Source organism: Suricata suricatta, chromosome 9, assembly GCF_006229205.1.
Source record: "Suricata suricatta isolate VVHF042 chromosome 9, meerkat_22Aug2017_6uvM2_HiC, whole genome shotgun sequence".
Classification (NCBI taxonomy): Eukaryota; Metazoa; Chordata; class Mammalia; order Carnivora; family Herpestidae; genus Suricata; species Suricata suricatta.
Window position 1 is genome coordinate 24,396,316 of NC_043708.1, and position 19,163 is coordinate 24,415,478.

At 46.5% G+C, this 19,163-nt stretch overlaps 2 protein-coding genes and 1 long non-coding RNA gene across 8 annotated transcripts in view; 2 read left to right on the top strand and 1 right to left on the bottom strand.

The window, feature by feature from the left end:
• LRRC74A (leucine rich repeat containing 74A) overlaps positions 1-14,135 on the bottom strand; it is a 32,681-nt gene extending 18,546 nt beyond the window's left edge. For 4 of the 5 annotated variants that reach the window (XM_029952825.1, XM_029952823.1, XM_029952822.1 and 1 more), the window contains exons 1-6: positions 13,800-14,135; positions 11,925-12,053; positions 9,207-9,379; positions 6,636-6,743; positions 5,547-5,643; positions 260-309 (exon numbers count right to left, since the gene is read on the bottom strand). In XM_029952825.1, the coding sequence (XP_029808685.1) occupies positions 260-309; positions 5,547-5,643; positions 6,636-6,743; positions 9,207-9,379; positions 11,925-12,053; positions 13,800-13,836 (594 nt within the window). In that variant the 5' untranslated portion in view covers positions 13,837-14,135. Of the gene's footprint in view, positions 1-259; positions 310-5,546; positions 5,644-6,635; positions 6,744-9,206; positions 9,380-10,334; positions 10,539-11,924; positions 12,054-13,799 lie in introns of those variants that run through there. The other variant, XM_029952824.1, reaches the window with a different exon arrangement.
• LOC115302832 lies at positions 160-12,569 on the top strand. Its single transcript, XR_003913660.1, has 3 exons — positions 160-320; positions 7,607-7,686; positions 11,724-12,569. It is a non-coding gene; the product is annotated as an uncharacterized LOC115302832 (long non-coding RNA).
• Positions 14,136-14,313: 178 nt separating the features above from the next.
• The window catches only part of ANGEL1 (angel homolog 1), a 35,585-nt gene continuing 30,735 nt past the window's right edge, over positions 14,314-19,163 (top strand). Inside the window, exons 1-2 of one of the 2 annotated variants that reach the window (XM_029951932.1) lie at positions 14,314-14,460; positions 14,616-14,748. The gene's annotated coding sequence lies outside the window, so the exon portion shown is untranslated. Of the gene's footprint in view, positions 14,461-14,577; positions 14,749-19,163 lie in introns of those variants that run through there. The other variant, XM_029951933.1, reaches the window with a different exon arrangement.

Consider the following 19,163-nt stretch of genomic DNA (forward strand, 5'->3'; position numbering starts at 1 on the left):
TGGACTAGAGTCTTTGGGCTGAAGAGGATTTCTTGTGCGTTTTTTAACTGTCAATTACTGCGGGGAGGGTCTAGTTCCATCCAAACAGCCCTGCGTCTGCTGCGGCTTTGCTCAGGACCGGCAGAGTCCAGACACTCAGCAGCTCCCTAAACATTCAAGTGACCTCACTTCTCTATGCCCAGAGCCCCCCTCCGGACCCCCACGTCTCCCAGGGCCATCTCCCACAAGGCCGGGTTACACCCGCCTCCTTGTTTCTTACCGACAAGGCTTGGCACAACAGCTCTGCGGATTCGTCCCGGAAGTTATTTCCTGTAGCGAAGGTGGGTGTTTGCAATGCTGTCCAGACTGGGGCTCCCTTACCCTCCCGCATCCTAGCCCTGCCTGTCTCTCCCTTTTGGGACAATCAGCCACAGGAAAGGTGGCAAGTACTTAAAGCAAATACGTGGACACAGAAGAAAACAAGAGAAAAGAGGGCAACTTTTTGCCATCCCTTTTAACATTCCTCCCTCTCTCTGTCATGATAGTTCGGGGAGTTCCAGAAGTCGGCACAGCATACCCGGTGCCCCCACTGGCAGCACCAACCCCTAGCTTAGTGCCTAAAGTCTGTAACATTGTTAAAAATACCGCAGGGCCATGACCAGAGAGGGACAAGTGAGGCACTTGCTTTGTGTGCAAAATCTAAGCTCGATAATCACAGTGAGTAATGTCTTAATATTTGTAAAAATCAAAACTAATGCAAAACATCTATAATGAACAAAATTTTTTTAATGTTTATTTATTTATTTTGAGAGAGGGTGTGCGTGTGAGCAGGGGAGGGGCAGAGAGAAAGGGAGAGAAAGAATCCTAAGCAGGCTTCGTGCTACCAGCACAGGGCCCGATGCGGGGCTCAAACCCACTAACCCTGAGATCATGACCTGTGGTGAAATCAAGAGTCAGATGCTTAGCTGACTGAGCCACCCAGGTGACCCCTCCAATTAAAAAAAAAATGTTTCTTATTTATTTTTGAGAGTCAGAGAGAGACAGTATGAACAGGGGAGGGTCAGAGAAAGAGGGAGATATAGAATCTGAAGGAGGCTCCAGGCTCTGAGCTGTCAGCACAGAGCCCAACGCAGGGCTTAAACCCACGAACTGTGAGATCATGACCTGAGCCGAAGCCGGATGCTTAACCCGCTGAGCCACCCAGGCGCCCCAATTTTTAAGTTTTAAATAAAGGCAGGATTGGACCCTGCTCTTGAATGGCTAGCCCTCACTCACCTCACCATAATCTGTCCCTTTTGGATCCTATTTTATATTTAAAGTGTTGATATTTTGTTCACCACAGACACTTTTTGCATTGTTTTTGACTTTGACAAATATTGCAACAGCATTTTCTTTACTTGGTTACCGAGTTTTTGGGAGCCCCTTGAGTTCTGTGATGGAGATGCATGCCTTCCTTATCTTACTCTTGCTCCAGCCCTGCTGAACAGTTTAAAAGAGGGGCGTCTGGGTGGCTCAGTCAGTTAAGCAGCCGACTTCAGCTCAGGTCATGATCTCACCATTTGTGGGTTCGAGCCCCACAGCACAGGCTCTGTGCTGACAGCTGAGAGCCTGGAGCCTGCTTTGGACTCTATGACTTCCCTTCTCTCTCTCTGCCCCTCCCCTGCTCACACTCTGTCTCTCAAAAATAAATAAACATTAAAAAAATTAAAAAATAAAAAATTTCAGGAAAATATATGAGATGTCTGGGAAATAAATGATACAGAGACTTATCCCCAAATTTCTCCTTTAAACCCTTAATAATCATTGTATCTCTAGCACCTAACTAGTGCTTGCACATACTAAGTACTCAGTAAATGTTTCCTGAATGAATGAATGAATCCACTGAGACACAAATGCTTCTTGGTTGCATCTGCACCAGTGCAATGAGACAATAAGCTAGTCAATGTATAAAATTAGATTATTAGCTATTCAAATTGTGTTTACATTAGTGGTTACGTACAAATAGTATGGAGCTGGCTTAAGAGAATCATTTGGGAATTCTGATAAAATACAGATTCCCAAATCCCTGCCTTTAAAGATTCTGATTCAGGGGCGCCTGGGTGGCTCAGTCGGTTAAGCAGCCAGCTTTGGCTCAGGTCATGATCTCACGGTTCGTGGGTTCGAGCCCCGCGTCGGGCTCTATACTGACAGCCAGCTCAGAGCCTGGAACCTGCTTCAGATTCTGTGTCTCCCTCTCTCGCTGGCCCTCCCCTGCTTGCACTGTCTCTGTCTCTCAAAAATAAATAAAAACTATAAAAAATTAAAAAAAGATAAAGATTCTAATTCAGCAGTCTGGGATAGGACTTGGTACTTTGTATTTTTACAGAGCTTTCTGATTTATTTAATGTTATATTAAAGGTCTTAGCCAACGTGACTAGAAAAATCATTAGGAGCTATAAATATTGGAAAGAAGACAGAAAACTCCCATAGTCTACAGACATGATCACCTGCCTAAATAATCCAAGAAAATTAACTGACAAAGTGTTAGAATTAATAAGATAGTTCAATAAAGTGACTGGATATAGGATCAATGGACAGAAATTAATAGCTACTGGACATATCAGTAATAGCCACTTAGAGTGTATGATAAAGCATTCTGTTCACACAGGAATCAAATGACAAAATACCTGGACCTGATATGAAATGTGCAAGATTTCTAATGGAATAAAAGCATAATACTTTTTTGAAGAATATAAAAAAAGGCTTGAAGGAACAGAGGTAAACCCAGTGCTTGAAATTTGGATCCAAGCACTGACCTCAACATCCACACATTTAATCATTCTGATTCGCGGAAAACTTGCTGAAGCCCAAATGGAGGTAGTTCAGGGAAATAGTCCATTGTAGAATCGTAACCTGATACCATCTTCAATTTTTATTTCTATTTTTCAATGTTTATTTATTTTGAGGAAGAGCATGAGTGGGGGAGGGGCAGAGAGAGAGAGAGAGAGAGAGAGAGAGAGAGAGAGAGAGAGAGAGTCTCCCAAGCAGGCTCCAAGATACCAGCACAGAGCTTCACGTAGGGCTCGATCCCACAAAACACGAGATCATAACCTGAGCTGAAATCAGGAGTCAGATACTTAACTGACTGGGCCAGGAAGGCGTCCCTGGCATGGTCTTCTTAATGGGAAATTTGGAAATTCTTTTTCAACTTCAGAAAAATAGGTATAGCTTTATATTCAGTAATTTTGCTCTTGGATGTCTATCTAGAAGGACTAGAACAACATATGTGCAAAAGTTGCATGTACAAGAAAGTTCTTTAAAAATTATTTGAACGATTGCAAAACTGGAAATGTGCCCCCTCCACACACACAAAAAATGGAGATATGTTAAATAAACTAGGCTACATCCATACCATGGAATACAATTCAGCTGTTCCAGAGAGTGAGATCAATCTATTTGCTGTTCACAGAAACAGAAGCTATATTTAGAGTGAAAAGGGGGAAATTGGAGAAGAGAACCTGATGTGTAATAACATTTAGATTAAAAATGATGTAAACTCTATTTCTGTATTTTCCCTCTGGATATTTTTAAGATCTTTTTATATTAGATGTTTTTTCTAGGATATATTCAGGGGTGGATTTCTTTTTATTTACCTTACGTAGGACTCACTAGGATTCCTGCATCTGTGAATTAAGCAATTCATGACATGTCAGCTCTTGTTTGCTTAGATATCATTGCTCATCCATTCTCTTCTTCTGGAACTCCAGTGAGCTCTATTGGGTCTCTCTCTCTCTCTCTCTCTATACACACACACACACACACACACACACACATATATAAGTATATATATAATTTTAAAAAGATCTAATTTTTAAGTAGTCTCTGCATCCAATGTGGGGCTCAAAGTCTCCACCCCAAGTCAAGAGCCACATGGTCTACCAACTGAGCCAGCCAGGAGCCCCTCATTCTTTTATATATATATATCTTTTATGTTCTCTATATCTTTATCTTTCTGTACTGCAAAGGATTTTCTTTTTTTTTTTTTATTACATGTATTTATTTTTGAGAGACAGAGTGAGACAGAGTGTGAGCAGGGCAGGGGCAGAGAGAGAAGGAGACACAGAATCCAAAGCAGGCTCCAGGCTCTGAGCAAGCATTCAGCACAGAGCCTGATGCAGGGCTCGAACCCATGAACCATGAGATCATGACCTGAGTCAAAGTTGGACCCTTAACCGACTGAGCCACCAAGGCGCCCCTGCAAAGGATTTTCAGGGTCACTAATTTTATTCACCTGATTCTAATTTACTGTTGAATGTATCCATTGAGTCTCTAGTTTCAATGATTATATAGTTTCCATTTCTGGAAGTTCTATTTTGGGGAGGTCTTTTTAAAAACAGTGTTTGTTCTTGTGTGTTTTTATTTTTATGTTCTCAATCATAGTTTTTTAAAAAATTTTTTAATGTTTTATTTATTTTTGATACAGAGAGACAGTCATGAGAGGGGGAGGGGCAGAGGGAGGAGACACAGAACCGGAAGCAGGCTCCAGGCCCCGAGCTAGCTGTTAGCACAGAGCCTGATGCAGGGATCGAACCCACGAACATGAGATCTGACCTGAGCGGAAGTCAGAGGCCTAACCGACTGAGCCACCCAGGCGCCCCAATGTTCTTAATCATAGTTTAAGTTTACTGTTGGGTGCAAGATATATGTTTGCTTTGCAGTTTTAATTAGTAGTGCTTCTATGCAGTTGGAAGATAAATTATATGGTCACCTAATGTACAGTTTATTCCTGATAATTCTTTTTCCTGAAGTTCTGGAGGGTCTGATGCTGCTGCTTGTTAGATTCTGACAGCTCTCATGGTGTTTTGTTTCCCTGTTTTGCAATTTTGGACTGTGAGCCCATCTTCATTAAAGCTTTATCTGTGGGAATCCCAAGCAGCCTGGAGCCTGCGTCAAGGGGTCGTCCCCGCAGTGAGGCTTTCTGTTTGTATCTGTTGCATGCCACAGGGTATTGCCAGCATGGGACCACTTAGGTTAATTTCTTAGGCGTTTCAGGACCCTGATGATAGTATATACTCAAACCACAAACCCGAGTGAGGACAAGTCTATGAGTGCTAGAGTTCTCAAGTGACTTTTGTTTTTCTGTGAGAGAGGCAGATAACAGACTAATTACAAAGTGAGTGTACAATAGGGGATCAGGTGGCAATAAATGCTGTTAAGAAAAACCAAGCAAGAAAAACAGGATAGTGATGGTGATGGGGGGAGGGGAGGGAAGTCCCCCCTCAGGAGATAACATTTGAGCAGGAGTATGAATGAAGCAAGAGTGAGCCATGCAGATATCTGGGGTAGGGACTTTCAAGCAGAGGCAGGCATGCTGCTGAGTGAATCACAAGTCTCTTGTCCAGAAAGCCAGTGTGGCCACATGGAGGGGGAAAGGATGCCTGGAAGGGTTTAGTGGGCGCGGATGCAGTTTCCAGATCTTGGAACTCAGAGGGGCCTGGTCTGGCTCACTTAGACCCTGGATTCTCCCTGCCCTTCTCCTTCTCTTCTTTTCATCCCTTGGTCCTCTCCCACCTCTTCCATGGGCTCACCTGAAAGCTGGAGGTTCAAGAGCGAAGAGGTATTTCTCTGAAGAAATTCTGAGATGGTGCTGGCCCCCTTGAAGCCAAGTTCATTGTCAGAAATATTCTGAAAGGCAAGAACACGTTTATGTGTGTAAAAATCCCACCCAAGTGCCCTTACTAACCAATGGTGTCGGTGTGAGCCTTACTTGAAGCCTGCACCAGGGAGTAGGGCTGCGTGGGGAGAGGGGCAGGGGAGAAGGGGCAGGAAGGAGTGGGAAGAGCACAGAAGCAGAGGAGCATGGGAGCTCAGCTTTCCTAATGCCTGGCTGGGGGGCCCTCCCACTGGTCTCAGTTTTTCTGAAGTTGGCTTTGGCGACTCCCCACCCTCCAGTTTAGCTCTAGCACTTTGGATAAGCACACTGTACATTTATTTTTTGAAATCCAAGAGAGCTTTGCTTAGAGAGTTTGGCGTAAAGCAACTGAAAAATTAGTTTAGAGTCCTTCATCATTGTAAATTCCATTCACTGATTGGTGAAGCATGAATGAATCTGCCAGGGACATGCAGGGATACCAATGGGCACTGTCCTTTCAGGCTAGTGAGAGGGACTTTCATATAAACCAGCCATTATCATCTTAATAGTTTCTCCCCTCTCTTTGTCCCATGTTTTAATGGTAAGAATAGATATAACACAACGTTTACCATCTTAACCATTTTTAAGGGTACAGTTCAGTGGTCAAGTACATCCACATGGTTCTGCAACTATCACCATCATCTGTCTCCAGGTGCACTGTGTTTGATGCAAGTATTTCATGTCTTTATTTTTTTTAAGTTCACGTTAGAGTGACTATGCAGAAGTGAGGGCTTATAAGGTGCTGACAGAATTGGTTTCCTAGGGTTTCCTGGGACCACAGGGAACACAGCTCCCCTCCCGGCCCTCCCCACGGCCAGCCTCTGATGTGTGGCCGTCCTCTGAGGAGTCACATCTGGAGGAGAGGGCCTCCAGGCTGCAGAAGGCCGGAGGCGGGCCCGGGCTCCGTCAGGGGCCTCTGACCTGTCTCAGGTATGTTCCAGAGCCCAGGTGTGGTGGTGGGGATCGGCAGAGCAGGGCACAGTACCAAGTCCTGCAGGAAGGAGTTCTCTTGCAGCATCTCCACCAGGCTCAGGGCGCCCTCCTCCGTGATATGGTTGTCTGCCAGCTCCAGGGTGACGATGCTCGTGTTGGACTACAGCCGCCACAAGAGGAGGGGGAGAAAGACAGAGGCGATCGGTGACCTAGTCCTTCCCTGCCCTTGCCCAGAACCTATCCTCTCTCTTGAATGTCCCAGTCTTTCCAGAGGGTACGGAAATGTAGGCTAGTAATTCTGGAGAAAGCACACGACCCATCCCGCTGAGATTTGCTACCATGATATGCTTATTCTGGGCACCTTCACCAAAGGGGGCTCTGCAGGGGACTCTAGAAGGTAGACGTAAAACAGTGAAATCCTGGGGCGCCTGGGTGGCTCAGTCAGTTAAGTGTCCAACTATGGCTCAGGTCATGATCTCACAGTTCATGAGTTTGAGCCCTGCATCGGGCTTTGTACTGACAGCTCAGAGCCTGAAGCCTATTTCAGATTCTGTGTTTCCCTCTCTGCTCCTCCTCCGCTTGCACTCTGTCTCTCTCTCAAAAATAATAAACATTAACAATATTTTTTAAAGTAAAAAATCCCGATGAAATCCCTAAAAACTATGGGGCACAGGGATGAGCTAAACAGACTGCAGGTCTTTCTCCTGGAGGAGAGAAGCTGTGACCTACTCTAACATTAAGGAGAACTCGGTACATCCAATAAGGGTATTTAAATATAACGCATTTACTGTGCCTGCTTCTTTCAGAGATCTTCCTTCTAGCTTAGGCTCTGGCTTATCTGGGACTTTCTTTCAGTCAGGATGTTGTCAGAAGGCTGTTTGGAAGGACAGTCTTAAATATGAATATCCAAGCTAGTCAGCATTCCCAGAGGCAGCAAGGCGAGAGGAAGTGACCTGCAGCATGAGGGCCTGTGGTCAGCTCTAATCAGGACTGCTATTCTTCCCTTCCCCACCTCTGTTGCAGTGCAGAGAAGTACAGAGAACAGACATACTGGGATTTGAGCGTTTTCACAGTGCATCAAGCAGCAGGAGAGGCCGCCAGTGGTAAGGAGCCCTAGCCCCGGGCAAAGGGAAAATGTGACAGCTCGGATAATGCAGTGTGAACGGTCCACCCAGGGCCTTCACCAGGTGCCTTCTGGCCTCAGCTCTCTGAGGCGGGCAAAGCTCCATTGTGCTCAGAGGCAAGGGGTCAAGGCTCAGGTGGCCAGGTGTCAGTTAGCAGTGCCCAGAATCGGGGTTGGATGACCAGGTGCAGAGCCACCCTGGGGACCAGCACGGTGTGTGGGGCTGCGGCGGGGCCAGCACCAGGCCCGTCCAGGTGCATGTCACACAGGCCAGTGGCCGCTGGTTACTCTTTTGCCAGCTGCTGGAGAGAACCAGGATGAGCAGAGGACATCCCTGCACCCGGCCAAGTGCGAGGGTGTCAAGGCAGGCAGGTGAAGGACGGGCGGGAAGCGAGAGGTATGACCACGACTGTCCGCGTGTTTTAAGCTAAGCCAGAAAAACACAACGCGTGCAAAGTTAAACAGTACAAAAGATAAATAACAGTTCAGTCCCCCAGCATGTCACGGTGATTGATTGTTGAATTAGTGACACAGAGAATCAGAGAAAAAGAACCCCCCCAAACAGAAACTGTTGTTACTAAGAGACAAGCAACTCTAGTGCTGAGAGAATTGCATTATCGGTTTTTGTTTTTCCATGAAACTCATGAGGTAATGGTGCATTCCTAATACCTCATTAATCACTCTTTCAACACTCAATAACTTTCTAGATGGCTTTGTTCTTTCTCTGCTCTCCCCCTCTTTCCTCCTCCCTCCAGAAAGCAGCACAATCTCACATTTCATGTGGCCTCTTAAGGGCATGTGCTAAATGCAAATGCTGTGATATTTCCCAAAATGAAAGAGTGCTTTTTTTTTAATCAAACTTTCTCTTTACCATCCTAAATGAACAAACAGTGCTGTGCTGACGTACAGTTTTACATGATCTGTTTTTCTGGGATGGAAGTTGGTTTGTATATAATCAGTTATAATTATATAAGCCTATGATGAATTCAAGGTCAAGTCCTTGGTTGCTCATGCCAAGCTGAGAGAGAGAGAGAGAAAGAGAGAGAGAAGACATTATTCCTGTGGGAAAACATGATTATTCTCCGGTGTGATCTTTTAAGAATTACATTGCAGAAGGCAAACATTGAATAGGACAGCTCGGTAGTGAACTCATTTATAGCAAAGGTGAGCTTTGGAATTGAGACCCAGGCTGGCATTTTGTATTATGCACTTGCATTAGTGACCAGCCCAGCCACTTACCCGGGGCTGTTGCCTTTGCTTCCTGAATCAGAAAGAGCATAGACTTCCAAGGCCAAGGTCCCTAGCAGCCCCCTTCCCAGGAGCTAATGAGGCATCCATGCCTGTTCGGTAAATCAACTAGCAGTTAAGCAGAACCTAAGGCAGGATGGGCACAAAGCTTGAAATTTAGGATCCCATGAGGGATGTCTCTGAGTCTTGAGCCCACTACTCTGTCAACTCCCACCTCTACCGGTCTTCACGGGCCCTCATTGGCATGCTCACCACTAGGGCTATGGCAATGGCCCTGGTACCAGTGGGTCCCAGCCCATGGTGATTGAGGTTCACGTAGGACTCCTCCATGTTCCGGATAAAGTAGGAGACGGGCACTACACCCACCAGTTTGCAGGCCTCCAGGTATAGCTCCCTTTGTCCAGTGGTGAAAAGTTTCTCGGTATCTACACAAAAAGATGCAAGTGGATGAAGTGGGACTTCCCTTCCACCTTTGCCTCATGTCTCCTCTAACCCTGGGCCAAGTGCACTTCTGTTTGGTGTCCCCTCTGCCTGAGGATGTCCCTATGGGTATGTGTGCTGGAGGGCAGCTCCAAGAGAAGTCAGTCAGAGGTGGGAGAGGGAGACTCAAACTCCAGAAAGCCCTAAAGGGTCATCTCCCTTTGGGTAAGGGCTAAGGCCCCTGGTTTTGGGCCCCACTCCTGCCCAGGAGAAGGAGCAGCATGCCCACCCCCACCTTCCCATGTTGCCCATGTCCAGGACTGATTATCAAGGATGCATAAAGGCCCAGCTCTCTTGTCCTCCTTGGGACGGCTCTGAAAGGCCAAACAGACAAAAAGCTGATTTGTGATGGATGAAGGAACCCCCATTTGTTTTAGTTTTACTTCCATTGTTGAAATGAATGCCACAAATAAAGCTTTACTAAAGATTTAGAGAGGTTCCAACTTAAAAAGCCCCCAGTAGGACTGAGTGGGCTTCTCAAGGTGGCAAATCACTGCAAGATGGAGAGACCTCCCCAAATCAGGTGGAAACAAACAAACTTGTATTTGAATCGATACTCCTCTTTCAAAGACTTGCATGTCACGTTTCCTCACAAAAAGGACCATCGTGCCTACTTTACCAATGACAAACCTAGCTCCAAATCACACATAGCTCATCAGTGCTAACACCGGCTAACAGAATCAGGGACGTTATCTCTCCATTCCAAGCTCTTGGGGCCTTTGTTCCTTGGACTTGAGATACGCCTGGCTCATGGTCTATGGGCCTCCCTGGATTCCATATGCCCTCACAGCTGTGTCCTCATTAAGTGAGTCCCTTGGACGGCCGGGCTTCCCATGGCTAGCTGGGGTCTAAGCGTGCATCTGTGCTCTCTTCGGATGCCAGCGCCTTTGGCGAACCCACCTTGGACATTTTCCGAGGCAGACAATGCGAGCTTTGTTGGTGACGAGCTTTGTTGGTGAACAGACAGCTTTACAAGGGCGTCTGCCCTGCAGGCCCAGCACTAACTGGCCTTCTCTTTGGGATGGTCGTAGGGCTGGCTCTCTCAAGCTTGGCACTACTGACATGTTGAGTTGGGTCATTCTCTGTTGCAAGGGGCTGTCTTGAGCATGAAGGATATTTAGCAGGATTCCTGGCCTCCGCCAGTGAGACGCCAGTAGCATCCCCTCCCCCCCCAGTTTGCCAAATGTCACCTGGGGTGCAAAATGGCCTCCGAGTGAGGACCAGTGTTGCGTAGGCCAAACTGCACATAGCAGGTGAGCAGCTTCTGCCTTTTCCCTCTTCTGGAGTCTCAGGGCAAGCTTGCTGTTCCACTGAGGTTCAAGTCTCAGGCCCGCCCGGGGAAGCCCTCCCGGCCCCATTCCCAGTTCCTCAGCACCGGCTACTGGGGCACCAGATGCTGGAGCAGCTGGCCCCTGAGTTTCTGTCCCAGCACAGCCTAGTTGCCGGTAGAGATTCTTGTTTGCCAAGGCAGGGTAGGTAACCCCCACCTTTGTCCTCGGCACTAATTCTGCTCTGCTTCATTCTGCTGACCCCTTCTGGCTGTAGTCGCTATGGTTATAGTTTAGAGGCAGCTTGTAGCAGTGTTATCTCCTGTGGGGAGCTGGGGGGACGTGGGGGGAAGATGGGACAAAACATTCAGTTTCTATCTGCCACCTCCTCCAACCAGGTGAAAGTCTGTGTTGAAAACATCAGCACATTAGCAGCAGCCTGGACGTGGAAGTCAGGAAAAGCAACAAGATGAGGGTGGGGGCAGGGCAGGAAAGCACGTTGGTGGGGGAGTTGTACAGTGACCATGATAGGGAGAGTTATGAACTCCTCCACCAGAACACAGGAGAGGAAGGCAGTGGGCTAGCCTTGGCCTGGAAGTTCCAGGCTGGCCCATTAGGTGCGGGGAGCCCTGTGCTCGCTCGCCTTGCTTCACAGGTGTTCCTGGCACCTCCCTCCCTGGGCAAGCGGAGAGAGAGAAGAGGGCACAGGCATTGTGTGCAGTAACAGTCTTGGCTGCAGCTCAGCCAGCCCTCCTCCTCCCCCCCAACCCCCACAGGGCACACTTGGCTTGGTCCAGAGCAAACTCTCAAGTAGGGGAACCAAGAACTCTCATGAAAGTAGAGAGAAAAGTCATCAGGTTGCAAGATGGGCCACAGACACCCCGGCGGCCCCCAGCAATACTGAGCATGAAGGCCACTGAGCAGAGCGGGTGAACAGGGGATCTGCAAACGTTGGCAGCTCTCTGTGGCCTTGGGCAACTCACAGAATCTCCTTTAGCCTCAGTCTCCTCCTCTTTAAAAGGCAGGTAATGATGACTCCCTCCTGGGATGATTGCAAAGACGCCACCAGGCCAGCCTCAGAGGACCTGGCATAAAGCTGCCCCAGAGGATGCTGCCTCGTTCCTGCTGTGGGGTGGCCCGGCGGGCCCAGGAGAGCTGAGGTCTCTAGCTTCTGAGGATGGACGCGCACCTCCGCCCCGCCCAACTAGGTGCCCGCAGTCACCTTCGATCTCCAAGTCTGTTTCGGAGCTCTCCCAGCCTGACTTCTCTTTCTCTGCAGCCACAGAGGCCTCAGCCTCACAGTAGAGGGCTTTGTCACTGTCCTGTGCTGCCGGCTCCGTTTTGGGTTCATCTAGAAGAAAAACTCATCTCCTTAATGCTGGAAGTAAAACCTGCTGGTTGAGAGGCACCCGAGAGGTCGAAGCCCACCTGTGGCTTCTCCCCTGTTTCCCCCTCCACCTCCCCTCCTTCCTTTGCCTGCCAGGTCCTGGAGGACCTCCCCCCACCAGCCTGATGGGGCCTAAGATGCCAAGGAACTGCAGTGTGCATTCAGTGTCCATTCCACAAGCCCTCCCTCCCAGACACAATGCCACTGCCTGACCGTCTGTATCTTGTACGAAACCCCCCACCTCATGCCCTCTGCAGACTCCTGGCTCCTGCCTCATTCCCTGCCTGGGGCCTGTCTCGGAGATTGGCACTATTTTCCTTCTTGTTTGCTTGGGTGGGCTTCAGGGTCTGCTTTGTTCTCTCAGGGGAAGGATGTGTGTCGATGTCTCACTGGCAGAGGCCAAATGATGCTGCGGAAGGCGAGGGGCAGGCCGAGGGGGCCACTTGGGGCAAGCGTAAAATGAACTGGAACACAAGCAGTCCAAAGGAGAAAGAAGGATAACTTGATTCCTAAGACTTTGGCCTAGATTCTCTTCCTTCCAATCCAACATTTATTTTAGGATCATGAAGAAGGAAGACCTCGGGGGTGGGGTGGGGAGGGGGGCTGGGTGGATCAGTTGGTTAAGCTTCTGACTTTAGCTCAAGTCATGATCTCATGGTTCATGAGTTTGAGCTCCACATCCGGCTCATTGCTGTTAGCACAGAGCCTGCTTCAGATCCTCTGTCCCCACCTCTCTGCCCCTCCCCTGCTTGGGCTCTCTCTCAAAAATAAATAAATATTAAAAAAAAGAAGAAGAAGAAGAAGAACAAAGAGCTTGCAAAATCTTGCTGGGGTTGAAATTAATTGCCATGATTAAATACACATATCCTAAGCTTCCCTCATCCCCGTCCTGATACTTGCTGGACCACTGATTTGGGACTAGGATGGGTTCCCAAAAGCCACACTTGGGAGTCTGGAGCCACTCCTGCCACATCCACAGGATGCGGTGAAGGACCATCAAAACTTAGCCATTCTACTCTTTGGGTGGGCTGAGCATTTGTGGCAGGAGGTCCCACGTTTTAAAACACCCAAGTTCTAATATAGTGGGGTTCCTAATAACTTCATGCAGATGTTTTCTTAGTCCTTATCCATACACCAAGCTCCAAAAATTATTTCCAAGATTGTAAGACAAGGGTGTGTGTGTGTGTGTGTGTGTGTGTGTGTGTGATAAGGGGCGGGAGTAGCAGTGGCCCAGCAGTTAGAGGATACACAGCAGCTTAGCCATCAAACTCAGTCATCAAAAAGTTATAACTTTCTGATCTTAATATCCGCATTAATCATACAATTTTAGAATTCTATCCAACCAGTAGGATGCTAGTAAATGTTTAACTGGCTCTTCAGGAAAAAAAAATCTTTGATTTCTAATGTTAGCCAATTTAGGTGTTATAACTATTCCCAACATGGCAATTTCAAACTACCAACATGACATCAAACAGCTCACAAAATGAAAATTAAAATTGGCCAGAGCTAGTATGGGCCAATTCCAGCACAGCATTGGCTCCAACGGACTCATTGGGAGTCAGTGAGGCCAAGTCGATATAACACATCATTGCAATGCTAGAGGGTCCTTGGTGAGGAGGGAAGGGGGCTTTAGAGCCCCCCTGATCACTGGGTGCTATGCTGAGTCAGCCTAGAAGGGCCCGAGCGGTGAGAGGTGGGATGCTTGTTTACCTTCTGTCTCAGGCTCAAGAGGTTCTTCATTGTCCATGGCGCCAGGGCCCTCTCAGGGGCCGCTGCCAGCTTCTTGCCACCTTTCTGCTGCTTCCCTAAGAAGCACTCCTGTCCGTTCACTTCTGCCTCAAACTTCGTGCACCCTGTCCTCACACAGACAAATTTCAGAGGGGCTGTAGTTGTCCTTCCTTCCCAGCAAGCCCTGGGGAGAGTGGGCTTTTGTGGGAATAGGACATGCATGGATTTGACCCCAACTCTGTCTGGGAGAAGTAGCTACTTGCTGGGATCATCAGGGAGAGTGGTATGGCTCTACTCCCCGGAGCCTTGGCAAAAGGATGCCCACCCTCTTGTGACTTTGTGACTTAGGGGCCACTTTAATTTCACCTCTTCAAGATTCCATGACCTCATGCAGCCATTGTGATCCACATGGGTGGACTTGGCAACAGCCAGCCTCCCGCCCTCTTGGTGGCTCTGGAAGTCCTCTTTTCTCATATGTCCACTGGGGCCGGGCCCGGGCTCGGCTGTGAGTGCGCAGGTGCTGCGGGGGGGCCTCTTGGTGGTGTTGTGTTTCCCTCTGAGTCAGGAGCAAATCCAAGCCCCTTAATCAGGTGACTGGGAAGAGCTGCCACCATGTTCTTCTCTCAAGGTGGCTGTGCTTCAGGTACGAAATATTTCAGTGATGGGTGAAGTCCGTTTTCTTCTACCCAGTTCTCATTCCTTTTTCTTTCCCCCTTGGGCAAGTATCCTCAACGTTGGCGCAGAAGATCAAAAGCAAAGCACGACAAACATATGCTCTATCACTATAATTTGTTGCAGCCAAAGTACTGTTCAATCCAAACTACCGGGCTGCCTAACTTGAAACCACTCAACTATCATTCCCGCGCTTGGCTGTTTTCACATGTCTCAGAGTTGAAGTTCACTTGCAATTTACTATCAAGAGAATCTGGAGGTGAGTTTGGTCCTTCTTGATAAGCTTTCAGCACATCAGCGGCCAGGTCAGTGACTACAGGGCTTGGGGACACGGAAATCCCTCTTTGCCACTGAGAAACATGATGAAGATCTAGGAATTTGTGTAGGGAGAACATAGAGCCTCGGACCAAAAGAAACATATATATCTGAGATGTTACTTGTTCCTTCAGCCATTTGTTCTGAAACATATTTATGGAGCATCTATTATGTAAAAGGCACTACTCTAGTAGTGGGGAGGGGATGCAGACATGATTATGGCTTGGACTTTTCAAGGCATGTATTATACAAGATAGAAATGGACATAGCCACCCCTAGGGTATAAGGGTTGTGGGCTAATAGTTTTGGCAGAGCTCCTGTTCACATAAAGAATTTGAATCACCCTAAATCAGCATGGCCACACTCATCTAGCAGCCCAATATCATTTAGTTCCTTGAAAGAAATACCAAACAGATCAGGGGGAGTGATAGACTCTTAGGATGATTTGGTAAGTATAGGTCCTAGAGACCCTTTGGGCATCTGGTCTACTCCATGCTGGTGTAGAGGATAGAAAATGTCCTTAAAGGAGAAAAATGGGGACTGGAACGTATGTAGATCCTGGTCTAAACCCTAGGTGCTCTGCCTAAAGAGTACCAGGTGGTCTAGGGCCCAAAGGCAAATTAGAAAATTTGGAGGAAAGCACTCTAGCCACGAGGCAGAGGCACCAGACAGTACTGGAAGTTGATAAGGATCATGAGGGAGATTTCCAAGGAGTTTAGGGGAGGGTGAGGTTTCTTTAGGCTGGGGAGCATTCGTGGGCTCTGGACAAGTAGAGTTCTGGCAAAAGGCATTTCCAGGACGGCAGAATAAAGGAAGGAAACAGAGCCCAAGGGGGGGGGGGCGGGTTTGAGGGAGTATAGGGTGCAAAGAGTAGTAGGAAGAAGAGGGGCAACAGGAATGAGAACAATTTCAGAAATAGATTCAAATGCAGTAAAACGTCAATGGGAAGCCACCAAAGATTTTTGAACAGGGGCACGATTTAATCAATGATTCTCTTTATAATGATGGATAGCAATTATTTATTTATTTGGGGAAGAGTCCATTCTGGAGAAACAAAAATGTTCAGGAACCATAATTTAAAATTTTTTATATATCTTAAAAATCATGAAATGTAATATACTCAACTTCTTTTTATGTGTTATTTTGAAAGTTTCTTTCTTATTGAGGGGTATCCTTTTTTAAATTAAAGTTTTAATTTTGAAATATTTTGGATTCTAGCAGAGTTACAAAAATAGAGTTCTCATATATGCTTTATCCAGCTTTCCCTTGTGTTAACATCTTGCCTAGAAAAATTAACAAAAGTAAGAAATTAACATTGCTGCAATGCTGTTGACTGTATTAAAGACCACTTTTGTGTGCTATGAGTTTTTCCACTAATATCTTCTTTGTTCCAGGATCCAATCCAGGATCCCATAGTGTTATCTCATCTCTCTCCAAGTAGGACATTTCTTCAGTCTTTGTCTCTCATGACCTTGACCCTTTTAGAAAGTACGGTCAGACATTTTGTGACTGTCCCTCAATTTGGGCTTGTCTGTGTTTTCCCATGATTACTGGGAAGGGTGCCAGAGTTGATGTGCCCTTCTCAGTGTGATCAGGGACACACGGCATCAGTACGTATTACATCGATCTCTTGATCAGGGTGGTATCTGCTGGGTTTATCAACTGGAAACTTACTATTTCCCCTTTGTAATTAATACATATTTTGGAGAAGATATTTTATGCAAATGTCTTATTTCTGCTTAAAATTTTAGCATACATTGATTTTTTTAAAAATGTTTATTTTGGGGGCGCCTGGGTGGCTCAGTTGGTTAAGCCTCCAACTTTGGCTCAGGTCAGATCTCACGTTTGTGTGTTTGAGCCCCGTGTCAGGCTCTGTGCCGACAGCTAGCTCAGAGCCTGGAGCCTGCTTCCGGTTCTGTGTCTCCTTCTCTCTCTGCCCCTTCCCCTCTCATGCTCTGTCTCTCTCTGTATCAAAAATAAATAAAAAAACATTAAAAAAATTTTTAAACGTTTATTTTGAGATGGGGAGGGGCAGAGAGAGAGAGAGAGAGAGAGAGAGAGAGAGGAGGAAGAGAATCCCAAACAGGCTGGTGCAGGGCTCCATCTCATGAAACTGTAAGATCATGACCTGAGCTGAAATCAAAAGTGGGACATTTAAGCAACTGAGCCACCTGGGCACCCCAGCACCCATTGATTCTATAGAGATCTTGCCTCAACAAGTACTATTGTCATGTTCTAATAGTGATTTTCTGTTCCTATAATCCTTCTACCTTTGTTAATTGGAATTTTGTAAGAAAGAGTGGTCCCTTTCCCTTATTTATTTTTTTGGTTGTTTATATTAATAGGGATCATGGATGCTTTTCTTATTATTTGGGTTAAAGTATAATACTATCATTATTTTGGTGTTCATATTCCAACTTTGGCTATGGGAGCTCATTCATGTTGGCTCCTGTGCCCTTTTGACATGCTCCCCACCTTTCATTTTTACTTTTTTGATCACACCAGAGGCATCAAGCACTTTTCCAAGGAGAGTGAAAACCTAGATGTGGGTGCCGACGGGCTCATCACCGTTAAGTTGTCATTGCTTCTAGTCCTTTCCAGTGGATAGAGCTAGGAAGTGTGTGCTGGCATGTATGTATATGGACTGACCTGTGTATACCACACATTTGTATTTATTTCCATACTCATCTATCTATACGTATGTGAAACAAAGGCCACGAATACACCACTGCCTCTGATCCAAGTCAGCACCACAGGAGACATTCATGTCTTTCCTCAGTGCGTATTTGTCATTTCTTTCTCCTCAAGAAAACCGGCTCTCATTTCTTACAATATATTTACTTATTTGCTCATCTCCAGTATATATATAAAGTAGTTTCAGAATTGCTAAACTGTAACAGGAGAAACAAATTTACCAACTAGACTACAGTATATTTTATATAGGATTTTTTTTGGTGAGTGTGTGTTTATTCTTATGTATCCAGTTAAAACACTCCCCGCTCCCCCAAATTATCTAGGTCTGCTCTTTCTTCCCAGCCCCTTCAGTGTGGTTATTTGACTCATTTATAACATAGGTGCACTGGTCACAGCCTGCGTTTCATCTTTCCCTGCTTATCCTGATTAATTTTACTTAATTTACATACAGCAACACTCACTTTGAACGGCATAGTTCCATAGGTTTAAACAAATGCAGACAGTCACGTTTTTACTACCGTGCTTCCCCTAGAAACAAACTACCGCTTGTTTTGTAAATAAAGTTTTCTTAAAACACAGTCACTGCTTTCATGCAATCACATGGCAAAGCCAAGCAGCTGCTACAGAGACCCATGGCCTGCAAAGCCCAAAACATTTCCTCTCTGGTCTTTTAAGGAAAAGTTGCCATTGTATTTGGCAGCCACTAGCATAAGATAATGAAGGTTCCAGTTCTCCAAGGAAAGAATGGGGGGGGGGGGAAGAATCCAAGAAAGTTGGCAGAAACCACGTCAGGAGGCAAGGTGTGGAAGCATGGGGGTGTCTGGGTGGCCCAGTCGTTTGGGCAACTGACTCTCGGTTTTGGCTTAGGTCATGGGATGGGGCCTCATGCTGGGCTCTGTGCTGACAGGATGGAGCCTGTTTAGGATTCTTTCTTTCTCCTACCTTCCTCTCAAAATAAATAAATAAACATATTTAAAAAATGAGGAAGAACATCCAAAGAAAGAAACAGATGCCATTGTTACTAGATGTAATAATATCTCATTTTATGCAAGTACTTTAAAATTTTTTTAAAGTTTATTTATTTTTGAGAGACAGAGTGCAAGTGGGGAAGGGTCAGAAAGAGAAGGAGACACAGAATCCAGAGCAAGCTCCAGGCTCTGAGCCGTGAGCACAGAGCCCAAGGCAGGGCTGGAACCCATGAACTGCGAGATCATGACCTGAGCCCAAGTCAGGCGTTTAACCAACTGAGCCACCCAGGTGCCCTGCAAGCATGTCTTTAAAAAAATGATAGTTGTAAATCAAGTGGGATTTCAAATATGAGGGGGTCTTAGAAAGAAAGGCACTTGCAGAATTAGAAAGCAAGAAATTCTCCATTATGTGTCTACTTTTGCAAGTTTGGGTTTTATTATGCTCAGTTTCCTTATGAAACTGAAGCTCTTCGTTCATTCAGTGTGTTGAATGCCCTTGTGCTGGGCTAGGTGAAGGGAAGAGAATGATGAACCTCATGAAGTATATAGTTTACTGATGGGTATTGATGAGTAAAGAGACAGTGACCGTGTTGGGTCCAGAATAAGCAAGGATGTGAGAGAAGCAAACAGGAGGCTTCTGGTCCAGATTGGGGGCAGGGGTAGGTTTGTGTGGGGGTGGTGCTGGAGATTTGGGAAA